At 42.8% G+C, this 16,234-nt stretch overlaps 1 protein-coding gene across 2 annotated transcripts in view; it reads right to left on the reverse strand.

Annotated features, from left to right (window-relative positions):
* SCAPER (S-phase cyclin A associated protein in the ER) overlaps positions 1–16,234 on the reverse strand; it is a 419,051-nt gene that overhangs the window by 62,908 nt on the left and 339,909 nt on the right. For both annotated transcript variants that reach the window (XM_069765538.1, XM_069765539.1), the window contains exon 25: positions 1,573–1,802. In XM_069765538.1, coding sequence (XP_069621639.1) covers positions 1,573–1,802 — 230 coding nt within the window. The remainder of the gene's footprint in view (positions 1–1,572; positions 1,803–16,234) is intronic.

The following is a 16,234-nucleotide window of genomic DNA, read 5'->3' on the forward strand; positions in this document are numbered from 1 at the left end:
GCCGCTATTGCGGGCACATGTCAGCAGTTCAAAACAGCTGACATGTCCCGGCTTTGATGCGGGCTCACCGCCGGAGCCGAAATCAAAGCAGGGGTTCTGACCTCGGAAGTACTATCCCGTCCAAGGTCAGAAAGGGGTTAAAGTATGTACATATATTCATTATGTAAACTAGGGGGCAGGTCAGTGAGGGATCAGTGACCTGTCAGCAGACTGCATTATAAATACCTAGTTAGAGCACCACATGAAGACCCCCCACAGGCCGCCCCGGGGCACGAGCATATCATTAACTCAAAACTGAAAATAGAGATTACACAACAACCACAAGACGGATTTCATCACCAGGTATCATTGTAATCAGTATAACGGCGCCGACCTAACACTGTCTGTAGGTTACTGAGAACAATCCTGCTGACAGGTTCCCTTTAAATTTCAGCCTACAATCTTTACTACATAACTCATTTGCAGAGACCATTAGAATAGATCTGTTAGGCTACGTTCACATTAGCGTTGCGTCGGGCGCAGCCGCGGTGACGCATGCGTCATGCGCCCCTATATTTAACATGGGGGGCGCATGGACATGTGTTGCTCTTGCGTTTTGTGACGCATGCGTCACTGTGGCGCAACTGTCAGGGCGCAGAGGACGCTGCATGATGCAGTTTTTTCTGCGCCAAAAAGCATGCAAAAGTGAACGCATGCGTCACAAAAAGCTGCGTTGTGCATGCGTTTACATTTGCGTTGTGTCGCCGACGCTGCACTGCACAACGCAAATGTGAACGTAGCCTTAACTTGATATGCTGACTTTTGTAAAAACAGAATATTACAGCTATGGGTCCATACTCCTATTAGCCAAAATTAGGCAAGAAATGCTGTGTAGTTTGGCTGCAAGGATAAATATATGATTACGATGCATTTGTGTGGAGTGTGCTACCCCCTCTGCCTCTCAGGAAAATGACTCCTAGCTTACTGTTTATGCACATATTCTCCTCTCTGTATACTGACACAGCCTGTGTGGTTCCACTTTCATTTTCGCACTCCGCTAGGGGTGCTCTCCTAGGCCTCTATACACTGATTTACTTATTGTGCATAACCCTCTTCCCTGTCTCCTCGTATCTCTAACTCTGCGCAACTCAGAGGAGGGAGCAGAAAGAGCAGGCTCTCAGAAAAGCAGCTAGACATAAGTCACAAGCTGGTAACCACCAGGACCTGCCTACTGTTGGCATCTATGCAGCAGCATTGCCAGATGTACAAAAACAAAATAGCAGGATATTTGTAATTGAAAACTACATGGACAGTAGCTTAATTTTGCATTTATGAAGCGAATAGAACCTTAATAGTAAGTGCAAATGTGTACAATGCATTCACTAGATTTTCAGTTTAGCTTAGTTCCACTTGATTGAGAAAAAAAAAGTATTGAAATGACTAAACCATACAAAGTTTATTTCTCTCAGAAGGAGATCAAAATAAGAGAGATCATAACCTACATCACTTACACTAAAAAAATACATACCAATAGTTATATAAACAAGAATCAGCAGAAAAACATCATCAAACCTGATGAAAAGGCAAATGTACCTGATGATATCTTGGATACGACCATTGAAAACATCAGCAGGGGACAATTTCGTTTTGGCATCTGGTTTTATTTTTATGGTGTCTGTCTGTCCAGTCCCTACTGGAACACTAGTTGTTAGGCAAGCAAATATTTTAGAGAGGAGTTGGAGGAGACCTGTAGTCAAACTATCGAAGATCTGCTTGTTGAGACTTCTCATGATGGTAGACTTTTCTTCATTGGGGACAACCAACTAACAGGCAAAACAGAAACATCTTGGATGTCATCTTTATAATAATAATAATCATTTTTGTTCTGCAACACTTGACAATTCAGAGGGGCATATACAAGCGAAGTAAGACATTACAGAGTAACATACAATAGTTCAACACCGATCAATGTCAAAGAGGATATCGAAATTACACAAAAAGGTAAAAAACAAACAAAAACAAAACTGCTTGTCATGTGTGGTCCAGCCATCAATATAATAAATAGGGTATTCAAATAACGCCGCACGAACCAATCACCAGCCAGTATGTGTAGAAGCAGTTACCATGAGTGTATGGAGGGTGTAGAAACAGATCAGAGGGACCAGATTCCTTGGACAAATTTAGGAAGGGAGAATGGAGAATAGTTAGATTAGTGAGGTGAGGTGATAGGCCAGTCTCTAGAAATGTGTTTTTGGAGCATGCTTAAAACTGTGGATACTGGGAATTAACCGGATTTTCCAACGTAGTGCTTTCCAGAAAACTGTTGCAACACGAGAGAAGTCCTGATATGGGAGGTGCGAATTATAGAGGATGTTAGTATTAGGCCATTAGTGGAACAGAGAACACAGGTAGGGTGGTAGAAATTTAGAATGTAATCATCTGTAAAATGCCAATCCTGCAATATAAATCCACTTTATGCTCACATTTTGAATTTTTAGAATATGTTTTACTGCAATACAAGGCACCACAATACAAATAACTAAAACAGATAGGTGGCTCTCTAGGCTCATGTGCTTCTGTACACATGTGGAAAATATACATATCTTTCTATCTTGTGTCATTCTGCTCTGGAGGAAACTGAAATCAGTTCTTAGTACATCGATTTCCTAATATGTTTGTATAGAATTTAAAGGGAACCTGTCACCCCCGTTTTTTGAGATTGAGCTATAAATACTGTTAAATAGGGCCTGCGCTGTGCGTTACTATAGTGTATGTAGTGTACCCTGATTCCCCATGTATGCTGAGAAATACATTACCAAAGTCGCCTTTTTCGCCTGTCAATCAGGCTGGTCTGGTCAGGTGGGCGTGTTCACAGCGCTCTTTTCTTCCCCAGCTTTCCGTTGGTGGCGTAGTGGTGTGCGCATGTCCAGAGTTCCGACTTCCCTGCGCCCACGTGAAGACACAGCGCGCGATCTGCGCTGTAATCCCTTGCATGGGTGGGGGCGGCCATCTTCCTGGGGCCGCGCGTGCGCAGATGGAGTGCTCTGCTGCACGGGGCTTCAGGAAAATGGCCGCGGGATGCCGCGCGTGCGCATTAGAGATCGCGGTGGCCATTTTCCCAAAGCCGAGATGCAAACTCGGCTTTGGGAAAATGGCCGCCGCGATCTCTAATGCGCACGCGCGGCATCCCGCGGCCATTTTCCTGAAGCCCTGTGCAGCAGAGCACTCCATCTGCGCACGCGCGGCCCCAGGAAGATGGCCGCCCCCACCCATGCAAGGGATTACAGCGCAGATCGCGCGCTGTGTCTTCACGTGGGTGCAGGGAAGTCGGAACTCTGGACATGCGCACACCACTACGCCACCAACGGAAAGCTGGGGAAGAAAAGAGCGCTGTGAACACGCCCACCTGACCAGACCAGCCTGATTGACAGGCGAAAACGGCGACTTTGGTAATGTATTTCTCAGCATACATGGGGAATCAGGGTACACTACATACACTATAGTAACACACAGTGCAGGCCCTATTTAACAGTATTTATAGCTCAATCTCAAAAAACGGGGTGACATGTTCCCTTTAAAGAGACAGAAAGAAGCATTTTGAAAAACTACGGAGTAAAAAGTGTGCTTCTGATCTCATTAGACTCCCTGTAGACACTGCAGCTACATTATAGTCACGGACCACAGCTCTGACCTTAACCATCATTTCTTATCCAGTCTTTTAGCTCACAAATGAATGTGAAAAATTATTTTGGGAGTCACAGAAGAAGGTTTAGAACTTCTAGTGTAAATGTATTCACTGACAAAAGAAATGAAGTCAAGTCCTATGGTATCTAATAATAATCTTTATTTATATAGCGCCAACATATTCCGCAGCGCTTTACAGTTTCAAACGCAAGTCATAAGTAACAACGCTAACAATACAATAATTAAAGCAAAATAAGATGACCCTGCTCGTGAGAGCTTATAATCTACAATGGGGTGGGGGAGATACAAAGTACAGATGTGTATTTACAATGATGGTCCAGCCATCTTCAGGGGGTGGGGGATAGATGGAGATAGTGAACTGGGCTACACACGTGCCCTTACACATAAAATGACTTTGATTAGGGAACGTGATAGGCCGCACTGAACAAATGTGTTTTGAGGGTGCGCCTAAAACTATGCGGATTGTGGATGGTCCTAATATCTTGGGGTAGAGCATTCCAGAGGATTGGCGCAGCCTGGGAGAAGTCTTGGAGACGGGAGTAGGAGGTACGGATTAGTGCAGAGGTTAGACGAAAGTCATTTGCAGAGCGCAGTGTTCTGTTAGGCCGATAGACAGAAATGAGGGAGGATATGTAAGGAGGGGCCGCACTGTGGAGAGCTTTGTGGGTGAGAACAAGTACTTTGAATTGGATCCTATAATGAATGGGCAGCCAGTCTAACGACTGGCGAAGAGCGGCTGCATCTGAATACCGATTAGCTAGATGGACAACCCTGGCTGCTACATTAAGGATGGACTGGAGAGGGGAAAGTCAAGTGAGGGGGAGGCCAATTAATAGAGCATTGCAGTAGTCCAGACGGGAGTGGATCAGGGCAACTGTGAGTTTTCGTTGTTTCCATGGTGAGAAAAGTGCGGATTCTAGAGATGTTCTTTAGGTGTAAGCAGCATGAGCGGGTAAGAGATTGTATATGGGAAGTGAAGGAGAGATTGGTGTCAAGCGTAACACCAAGACAGCGCGCCTGCTGCCAGGGTGTTATTATGGTGCCACCAATGGAGAGGGAAATGTCAGATTTAGGGAGGTTAGTAGATGGTGGGAGCAGAAGTTGTTCAGTTTTGGAGAGGTTGAGTTTCAGATAGAGGGCATCTCAATTCAAATGTAAAAGTCTAGAATTTCTCCACTAATTGACTTTTACCTACACTCACCTATTGATAAAAAGTAGTACATGGAACAATATGATACTGATTTATGATGGTGCTATAAATCGCTACATAAAAAGTCAAACAAGGTTTCTCTTTTTTTTGCTCTAAATTCAACTAAAAAAGTAATATTTTTCATATTTTTCATTAATGAAAGCAACTTAAAAGTATATACCAATCAAATAGACAGTTCATTTCATACTAAGTTGTGTAAATTAAAAAATATATATTTAAATATTTTATACTTTATAGTTTTGTTATATTTCTTGAATATTTCTTGCATATTTTAAATATATTTGTATATTTTATACTAATATGTATTTATTCATTTTTCCATTGATAATTTAATAAAAAACAAATGTAGAAATGAACAAATAACGTAGAAATAAAAACATTCCGATTATATACCATTCTTTCCACACCATTCTAAATGTACTAAAAGTTGAGTCACATGAATCTTAATTCACAATAAAAAAAAAGTCAGGCCACTTCAGAGCTTCACACAAGTACCGTAGTTGGAATGAAAAATGATTTCTTGTCTGCCTGTGAACACCGGGAATAAAAGGAAGACTGGCCAGACTGAGGCTGCTGTAAGGCTTTTAATGACAGATTAATGAAGAAATGAATTCCAACTGAAGTCAAGAAAAATGGAGTTTGTCATTTTAAAATGTTTCTTCTGTAAACCTTCAAGAAAGTGACTGCCGGTACTTTAAAAATGTGACTACTATGTTAGATAGTTTAACTCATTAAGATCCAGGCTAATTTTCATCAGTAAAACGCAGTCTCCAGAAAAGTTTATTAGGCCTCAGTGTAGATGGGAAAAAAAAGTGGTGGATCCAATATTTAGACATTTTTAATGTAGCATCTGTTTTTCTGGTTTGCAAAAAAAAAAAAAAAAAAAAGCTTCTCATTCATGTGTATCACGGATAGAATTCATTAAAATCTATGGTGCTGTTCCCATCTCCGTGTGCTTTATGGACTGTGTGCCTGCAAAAAAAAAATCACATAGGCATGTTCGTTTTTCGATCGCTGTTATGGGCCAAAATTACTGTACCCATAAAAGACTGAGTCAGTGAAAATCTTGGATGTTGTATCCATGTTCTGTATCCATTAATACTGCAATGGGTGGGAGAAGCTTTGCAATGTAGTTGTTTTTTTCCATATTTGAAAATCGCTGGTGAAATTGTGATGGTAAAAAATTACCAAAACTGTTCAAAATCAAATGTGTATGTGAAAAATCAAAGACGTCTGAATAAGGCCTTAGTTGTATTGTTCTTAGGAATAAAATAGTAATAAAATAGTTAGTAATTCTGGCTAGCAAAAAACAAAAATATTTTTTTTATTCAAATAATTAACTAAAAGTGGCAAAAGGCAAATTGTAATAGCACAAACACATTGCACGACCACCCCGGTATTTTAATGATCATTACCGATTGTAAATTGGTAAAACTAATCGGCCATTAACAAGAACATTATCCATTTACCTACAACTTACCCCACACGACACAGCCGCCTCACACGTTCACGCCTCAAAGTATTAATCCTATAGCTCTATTACCTAATATTTACAATCAATTTTTAACAATAAAAATAAGTCACATCATAATTTTTTCCTATAAAAGCAGAGACTTGGTGGTAAACCAGAGAGAAGCGCAGTGTCTCCCATAAAGCGATTAAAACGTTAGCAGCGTAAGGCAGGGACCTGCACAATGACACTATTGTCTGCGATACCCCATATTGCTGAAACATATGTCAGCATGAGGGAACACGTTAGAGCGAGATGCTTAAGGCACATACAGACACGTCTCGTCCTTTCAGGTTCTCTGAAGGTTTTTCATGGCTTGGAGCATTATTATTGCCAAAACACAGGGATGTAATCACAAAACCATAGTGCCCTGGTCCTGCACTGAAGATGATGTAACATATGGAGTTACTATTAATTTTCATACAAAAGGATTTATATACTGTAAACAGCGATCACAAGATAATATAAGTGAAGCAAAGGCTACTAGAGAAAATGTGATCAATGCATTCTGGCCATAGGCAGTGCACACAACAGGCGCTTGGCTTATTGCATGTATTAATGCTATTGATGTGTTGTATGCCAAGAAGCAATAATGAGTAGAACAAGAACCAAAGACTATGTTCTTCAAACCTCTACCTCAGGTCCTTTTTTCCCCAACTGTCTCTGGCTGATATTTTTACGGCACTGCGGTAAAGTAACCCAACCTCTGTGGCAAGTTCTAAATAAGTGCCCTCATGACAGCGGTCAGTAGCCTTGGTTAAGGCTGTGTCGGAGAGATTGAGATGACATTGCCTTTAACCCCTTCCCGACCTTTGACGCATACGCTGCGTCATGAAAGTCGGTGCCATTCCGACCCATGACGCAGCATATGCGTCATGGAAAGATCGCGTCCCTGCAGATCGGGTGAAAGGGTTAACTCCCATTTCACCCGATCTGCAGGGACAGGGGGAGTGGTAGTTTAGCCCAGGGGGGGTGGCTTCACCCCCTCGTGGCTACGATCGCTCTGATTGGCTGTTGAAAGTGAAACTGCCAATCAGAGCGATTTGTAATATTTCACCTAAAAAAATGGTGAAATATTACAATCCAGCCATGGCCGATGCTGCAATATCATCGGCCATGGCTAGACACACTAATGTGCACCCACCCCACTCCTCCGATCGCCCCCCCAGCCCCCCGATCTGTGGTCTGCTCCCCTCGGTCCTGTGCTCCGCTCCCCCGTCCTCCTGCCCGCTCCCCCCGTGCTCCAATCACACCCCCCGTGCTCCAATCAAACCCCCCCGCACTCCGATCCCCCCCCCCCGCACAGCGATCCCCCCGCACAGCGATTCCCCCCCCCGTGCTCCGATCCACCCGCCCGCACAGCGATCCCCCACTCCGTGCTCCAATCCACCCCCCCGTGTTCCGATCCACCCCCCCGTGCTCCGACGCCCCCCCCCCGTGCCCTGATCTCCCCCCCCTTATACTTACCTGGCCTCCCGGGGACCGTCTGTCTTCTTTCCTGGGCGCCGCCATCTTCCAAAATGGCGGGCGCATGTGCAGTGCGCCCGCCGAATCTGCCGGCCAGCAGATTCGTTCCAGAGTGAATTTTGATCACTGAGATAGGTTATATCTCAGTGATCAAAATAAAAAAAAGTAAATGATCCCCCCCCCCTTTTGTCACCCCCATAGGTAGGGACAATAAAAAAAATAAAATTTTTTTTTTTCCACTAAGGTTGGGGTAAGAACTAGGGTTAGGGTTAGGGGTAGGGTTTCGGTATGTGCACACGTATTCTGGTCCTCTGCGGATTTTTCCGCTGCGGATTTGATAAATCCGCAGTGCTAAACCGCTGCGGATTTATGGCGGATTTACCATGTTTTTTCTGCGCATTTCAATGCGGTTTTACAACAGCGATTTTCTATTTGAGCAGTTGTAAAACCGCTGCGGAATCCGCAGAAAGAAGTGACATGCTGCAGAATGTAAACCGCTGCGTTTCCGTGCAGTTTTTCTGCAGCATGTGTACAGCGATTTTTGTTTTCCATAGGTTTGCATTGAACTGTAAACTCATGGGAAACTGCTGCGGATCCGCAGCGTTTTCCGCAGCGTGTGCACATACCTTTAGAATTAGGCTATGTGCACACGGTGCGGATTGGCCGCTGCGGATCCGCAGCAGAGTTCCATCAGGTTTACAGTACCATGTAAACATATGGAAAGCCAAATCCGCTGTGCCCATGTTGCGGAAAATACCGCGCGGGAACGCTGCGTTGTATTTTCCGCAGCATGTCAATTCTTTGTGCCGATTCCGCAGCGTTTTACACCTGTTCCTCAATAGGAATCCGCAGGTGAAATCCGGACAAAAAACACTGGAAATCCGCGGTAAATCCGCAGGTAAAACGCAGTGCCTTTTACCCGCAGATTTTTCAAAAATGATGCTGAAAAATCTCATACGAATCCGCAACGTTGGCACATAGCCTTAGGGCTAGGGTTGGGTTGGAATTAGGGTTGTGGTTAGGGGTGTGTTGGGGTTACGGGTGTGTTGGGGTTAGGGTTGTGATTAGGGTTACGGCTACAGTTGGGATAAGGGTTAGGGGTGTGTTGGAGTTAGAATTGAGGGGTTTCCACTGTTTAGGCACATCAGGGGGTCTCCAAACGCAACATGGCGCCACCATTGATTCCAGCCAATCTTGTATTCAAAAAGTCAAATGGTGCTCCCTCACTTCCAAGCCCCGACGTGCACCCAAACAGTGGTTTACCCCCACATATGGGGTACCAGCATACTCAGGACAAACTGCGCAACAATTACTGGGGTCCAATTTCTCCTGTTACCCTTGTGAAAATAAAGAAATGCTTGCTAAAACATCATTTTTGAGGAAAGAAAAATGATTTTTTATTTTCACGGCTCTGCGTTGTAAACGTCTGTGAAGCACTTGGGGGTTCAAAGTGCTCACCACATATCTAGATAAGTTCCTTGGGGGGTCTAGTTTCTAAAATGGGGTCACTTGTGGGGGGTTTCTACTGTTTAGGCACACCAGGGGCTCTGCAAACGCAATGTGACGCCCGCAGACCATTCCATCAAAGTCTGCATTTCAAAAGTCACTACTTCCCTTCTGAGCCCCGACGTGTGCCCAAACAGTAGTTTACCCCCACATATGGGGTATCACCGTACTCAGGAGAAACTGGACAACAAATATTGGGGTCAAATTTCTCCTGTTACCCTTGGGAAAATTAAAAAATTCTGGGCTAAATAATTATTTTTGAGGAAAGAAAACGTATTTATTATTTTCACGGCTCTGCATTATAAACTTCTATGAAGCACTTGGGGGTTCAAAGTGCTCACCACACATCTAGATAAGTTCCTTTTGGGGTCTAGTTTCCAAAATGGGGTCACTTGTGGGGGGTTTCTACTGTTAAGCCACATCAGGGGCTCTGCAAACGCAACGTGACGCCCACAGAGCATTCCATCAAAGTCTGCATTTCAAAATGTCACTACTTCACTTCCGAGCCCCGGCATGTGCCCAAACAGTGGTTTACCCCCACATATGGGGTATCAGCGTACTCAGGAGAAACTGGACAACAACTTTTGGGGTCAAATTTCTCCTGTTACCCTTTGTAAAATAAAAAATTGCAGGCTAAAAGATCATTTTTGAGAAAATAATTTTTTTTTTTTATTTTCATGGCTCTGCGTTATAAACTTCTGTGAAGCACTTGGGGGTTCAAAGTCCTCACCACACATCTAGATTAGTTCCTTTGGGGGTCTAGTTTCCAAAATGGGGTCATTTCTGGGGGATCTCCAATGTTTAGGCACACAGGGGCTCTCCAAACGTGACATGGTGTCCGCTAATGATTGGAGCTAATTTTCCATTTAAAAAGCCAAATGGCGTGCCATCCCTTCCGAGCCCTGCCGTGCGCCCAAACAGTGGTTTACCCCCACATATGGGGTATCAGCGTACTCAGGACAAACTGGACAACAATATTTGGGGTCCAATTTTTCCTATTATCCTTGGAAAAATAGGAAATTCCAGGCTAAAAAATCATTTTTGAGGAAAGAAAAATTATTTTTTATTTTCATGGCTCTGCCTTATAAACTTCTGTGAAGCACCTGGGGGTTTAAAGTGCTCAATATGCATCTAGATAAGTTCCTTGGGGGGTCTAGTTTCCAAAATGGGGTCACTTGTGGGGGAGCTCCAATGCATAGGCACACAGGGGCTCTCCAAACGCGACATGGTGTCCGCTAACAATTGGAGCTAATTTTCCATTCAAAAAGTAAAATGGCGCGCCTTCCCTTCCGAGCCCTGCCGTGTGCCCAAACAGTGGTTTACCCCCACATATGAGGTATCGGCGTACTCGGGAGAAATTGCCCAACAAATTTTATGATCCATTTTATCCTACTGCCCATGTGAAAATGAAAAAATTGAGGCGAAAAGAATTTTTTGTGAAAAAAAAGTACTTTTTCATTTTTACAGATCAATTTGTGAAGCACCTGAGGGTTTAAAGTGCTCACTAGGCATCTAAATAAGTTCCTTGGGGGGTCTAGTTTCCAAAATGGGGTCACTTGTGGGGGAGCGCCAATGTTTAGGCACACAGGAGCTCTCCAAACGCGACATGGTGTCCGTTTACGATGGAAATAATTTTTCATTCAAAAAGTCAAATGGCGCTCCTTCCCTTCCGAGCCTTACCATGTGCCAAAACAGTGGTTTACCCCCACATATGAGGTATCGGCGTACTCAGGAGAAATTGCCCAACACATTTTAGGATCCATTTTATCCTGTTGCCCATGTGAAAATGAAAAAATTGAGGCTAAAAGAATTTTTTTGTGAAAAAAAAGTACTTTTTCATTTTTACGGATCAATTTGTGAAGCACCTGGGGGTTCAAAGTGCACACTATGCATCTAGATAAGTTCCTTGGGGCGTCTAGTTTCCAAAATGGGGTCACTTGTGGGGGAGCTCCAATTTTTAGGCACACGGGGGCTCTCCAAACGTGACATGGTGTCCGCTAAAGAGTGGAGCCAATTTTTGATTCAAAAAGTCAAATGGCGCTCCTTCCCTTCCAAGCCCTGCCGTGCGCCCAAACAGTGGTTTACCCCCACATATGAGGTATCAGCGTACTCAGGACAAATTGGACACCAACTTTCTTGGTTCAGTTTCTCCTTTTACCATTGGGAAAATAAAAAAATTGTTGCTAAAAGATAATTTTTGTGACTAAAAAGTTAAATGTTCATTTTTTCCTTCCATGTTGCTTCTGCTGCTGTGAAGCACCTGAAGGGTTAATAAACTTTTTGAATGTGGTTTTGAGTACCTTGAGGGGTGCAGTTTTTAGAATGGTGTCACTTTTGGGTATTTTCAGCCATATAGACCCCTCAAACTGACTTCAAATGTGAGGTGGTCCCTAAAAAAAATGGTTTTGTAAATTTCGTTGTAAAAATCACAAATCGCTGGTCAAATTTTAACCCTTATAACTTCCTAACAAAAAAAAAATTTTGTTTCCAAAATTGTGCTGATGTAAAGTAAACATGTGGGAAATGTTATTTATTAACTATTTTGTGTCACATATCTCTCTGGTTTAACAGAATAAAAATTCAAAATGTGAAAATTGCAAAATTTTCAAAATTTTCGCCAAATTTCCGTTTTTATCACAAATAAACGCAGAATTTATTGACCTAAATTTACCACTAACATGAAGCCCAATATGTCACGAAAAAACAATCTCAGAACCGCTAGGATCCGTTGAAGCGTTCCTGAGTTATTACCTCATAAAGGGACACTGGTCAGAATTGCAAAAAACGGCAAGGTCTTTAAGGTCAAAATAGGCTGGGTCATGAAGGGGTTAAGTCCAAGTATCCAGTACCGGCAAATGTAAAGAGGATTGCCAGGATTAGCCCACGAAAAAAACACCACATTTACTAGAGAGTCAGTAATGGACTTGAGTCCTGTCTAGTAGCATAGCTACTTGGGGAGAGGGTGGTGGCCCGTTCCCACTGATAAAGACTACAGTAGGGGCGACTGTCACTCTTAACCCTCCCGATGTGCATAACACGTCAATCATTCTAGCTAAACTCTATGGTAGAGCAGGAAGCCATTGGCTCCCAACCACTCTCCGTACTGTCTAACGCAACCTATTTTACCATCTAGAGGGCAAAAGCCACAATTATTACTTTAATAGGCAGGTCCAGTAATAGGGCTTAGCATGGGGACTTTGAGCAGGTTGGGAATAGATGGGAACGGTACTGGAATTGTTAGAAGCCAAATGTGTCTTTGTTGCTAACTCTTCAGACGGGTCTTGACTCGAAAAAGTCTTCACTGTGGTCTGAGCCAGATGGAAAGATGAGAAAAATGAAAGACCTCATCAAAAAGAATGCCAGCTATATAATCACTATAACTCTAATCTCTCAATATGTTTTGCAGAACTGGTATCTACCACTATATGGTCACCATATGGCGATAATGTCGGTCTTGGTATAGTGATATTTTTTCTTCTCGGCAACAGCATGGTTATCTGCTAAAGTTCAACTTCACCCACTACGATTAGGGTTCACCACTGTAGTTGTGAACAGGGATATCTAAACAGGGTTACTGAACCCATAGCTACACCACTGGCCAAAACTGTGACAGTAGACAATCCAACTTCTCAGCATTCTGCAGGTTAGGGCAAAAATATATTAGTAAAATAAAAAAAATAAAAAAATGTAAACCTGTTAAACTATGATGACCGGAAAAAAAATTGCCTGGTGAAAGGCATTTCTAACTCTCCCCTGATCTGTCTTTTATTAATTTCTTTATGAGGGTCTCAGAAGAAGCAGTCCATTTGTCCATGGTGTCTATCTGGTATTGCAGGTCAGCTGTATTTACGGTGTATCTTTTGACTGACCAAGACCATATCTGTAACTTTACATGACTTCTGCAGATAGAATATAAGGGCGAGAGCTTAACTTCATATTAAAGATCAGAATTTCAATTTTTTCTTAATGATACTAGAGCTCATTTACTGTCAGGGAGCAGGATGGAAAAGTTTTTAAAGGATGAATTAAAACAATGGATTACCACAAAATTTTAAACCTATTTAGAACAAAACACTAAACGAGTCATATTATTTTTCTAGCCTTATTTATACAAAATTGTGCATCAGGTTTACAAAAATGGAAAAAAAAAAAATCAAAGTTCACTTTTTCCATAGGGGAATATGAAAAAGGAAAAGAATGGGTTAAAAATGGATGGATACAGTTTCAGTTTAGTTTTCTCTTGCAAGAAAATATATATGTATTTAAGATTGTCTGTGGCTATAGCCTGGGGGATAGTTTATATAAAAGCAATAGCTTTAAGACATCCGCAGAGCAGAAGGAAATCTTTCTGCAGCTCATCAAAAAATCACTTGCTAAAGACTGAGTAACCAGGAAAAGGACTTACTCGCTGTCATGTTAGTTTAATAGAGGTATTTCTTATATTCTGTATTCAGGTGACACATAGGTCAAAGATACACTCTTCGTTTAAAGGCAAACATGCACACAAAAAGAATGCTTAAAAATAATATAAACTTTGCCACATGGTGTAATAGATTTATGTAGTAACGCACAGACACACACATGAAAACCCATCTTCACTTGCTACTAAAGTTTCCGAGAGATGCAAGTATCTTAAGGTACCGTTACACTAAACGACTTACCAACGATCACGACCAGCGATACGACCTGGCCGTGATCGTGGGTAAGTCGTTGTGTGGTCGCTGGGGAGCTGTCACACAGACAGCTCTCTCCAGCGACCAACGATCCGGGGAAAGAGCAGGGCCGCGCTTAGTAACCCGATATTTACCCTGGTTACCATTGTAAAAGTAAAAAAAAAAAAAAACAGTACATACTCACATTCCGATGTCTGTCTCGTTCCCCGGCGTCAGCTTCCCTGCACTGACTGTGTCAGCGCCGGCCGTAAAGGACTTCTCAGGCATTCTCCTACTTCAGCTTGCTGCCTCGTCGCCTTCATTGGAAAATCTCTGGATTTCCTTCTAAACTTGAGTTTATAGAGTATGTAAATTACATAACGTACATGGAAGAGTTAGTGGCAACAGACCATAGTTATATAGTACGCGGTGATATACGTTGCTCTGTGTCAATGAGTTGGTGCCCGAATGGCGTTCTAATCCGTAGTAGATATATGAAGATTCAGAACTCAAAAGGATGGAGCAAGGCAAAGAAAATATAAATTCATGCAATCCAATACATCCAGAAATGTAATTAAGAATTGTTAAAGGGAACCTATCACCACTTTTTTGCTCTATCAGCAAAAAATATCATTTAATTGCTTGTCAGGTATGCATTCCACATCTACATTTGAAACCCCCCGACACCCCATGCATCACCCATAAAAACCTTTTTAATTTGTCCCGCGCTGTATGTTAATCTGTTCAGTCCGGTCCGATGGGCGTTGCCTCTGTTCCCTCACTTCACCCCTCCTCAGCTTGCTGTACGCATTCTTTGCCGTGAATCTCGCGTTGCAATGTGACCGCGCGCGTGCGCAGTATGCTTGCCCAAAGGCGGGCAAAGCCGAAAAGCAGTATGGCGCATGTGCCATACTGCTTTTCGGCTTTGCCCGCAATAGGGCAAAGCATATTGCGCATGCGCGAGGTCACATTGCAATGTGCAAAGTCTGTACGCGCTCTGCGAGATTCACTGCGAAGAATGCGTACAGCAAACTGAGGAGGGGTGGAGTGAGGGAACAGAGGCAACGCCCATCTGACTGAATTAACATTCAGCGCAGGACAAATTAAAAAGGTTTTTATGGGTGATACATGGGGTGTCGGGGGGTTTCAAATGTAGATGTGGAATGCATACCTGATAAGCAATTAAATGATATTTTTAGCTGATAGAGCAAAAAAGTGGTGACAGGTTCCTTTTAATGATTCGGCCCTGAATATGCTGCTGAGTTTTTATACACATAGTACATAAAGGTATATAAACAATACGATTGAAAAAAAGACAACAACGTCAACCGAGGGATGGCAAATGATAAAGATAACGGACACATGCACAGCCATATTGCACCATCCAGTCCACTAATAGAGAGCTAATCTTTCTCTCATGATTCCACTTGTTCATCCTCTGGACCAAAAGAGAACAGTACCAAAACCCTTTTTGCACACTGCATGTTGTTAGTCTGTGATCTACAAGTGCACCTAGATCCTCCTCTACTAATGACTCTCCTAGTTTTACTCAGCCTAGAACATATGTTTTCTGCATATTATTAATGACCATGAGCATAACTGTACCTTTCGTTAGGGGTTAAAGACTAGGACTGATACGCACTTTGGGACTGGTGCCATTGCATCACAAGCACTCATTTTGATCACTATTCTTATTCTATGCTCTGCCACGGCCAGCACCTGCCTGCAGAAGCGTTTTTTATACAGTATGTAGTTATTCATTATGTAATCTAGGGGGCAGGTCACTGAGGGATCAGTGACCTGTCAGCAGTCTGCATTATGAATATATAATCAGAGCACCACATACACCAGCCCCGCCTTAGGACACGAGCATATCATTATTACAAAACTGAAAATAAGGATTAAGAAACAGCCTCAAGACGGATTTCATCAACCAAAGTATCATTTTATTCAGTATAACGGCGCTGACCGGACAGTGTCTGTAGGTTACGGAGCACAATCCTGCTGACAGGTTCCAATTTATTATCTACTAGATGGTGGCCCGATTCTAACTTATCGGGTATTTTAGAATATGCATGTCCTCGTAGCATATTGCCCAGCCACGTACCCTATTGCCCAGCCATGTACTATATTGCCCAGCCACGTAGTATATTGCCCAGCCACATACTATATTGCCCAGCCAAGTAGTATATTGCCCAGCCACGT

Source organism: Ranitomeya imitator, chromosome 4 (assembly GCF_032444005.1).
Source record: "Ranitomeya imitator isolate aRanImi1 chromosome 4, aRanImi1.pri, whole genome shotgun sequence".
NCBI classification, from domain to species: Eukaryota; Metazoa; Chordata; class Amphibia; order Anura; family Dendrobatidae; genus Ranitomeya; species Ranitomeya imitator.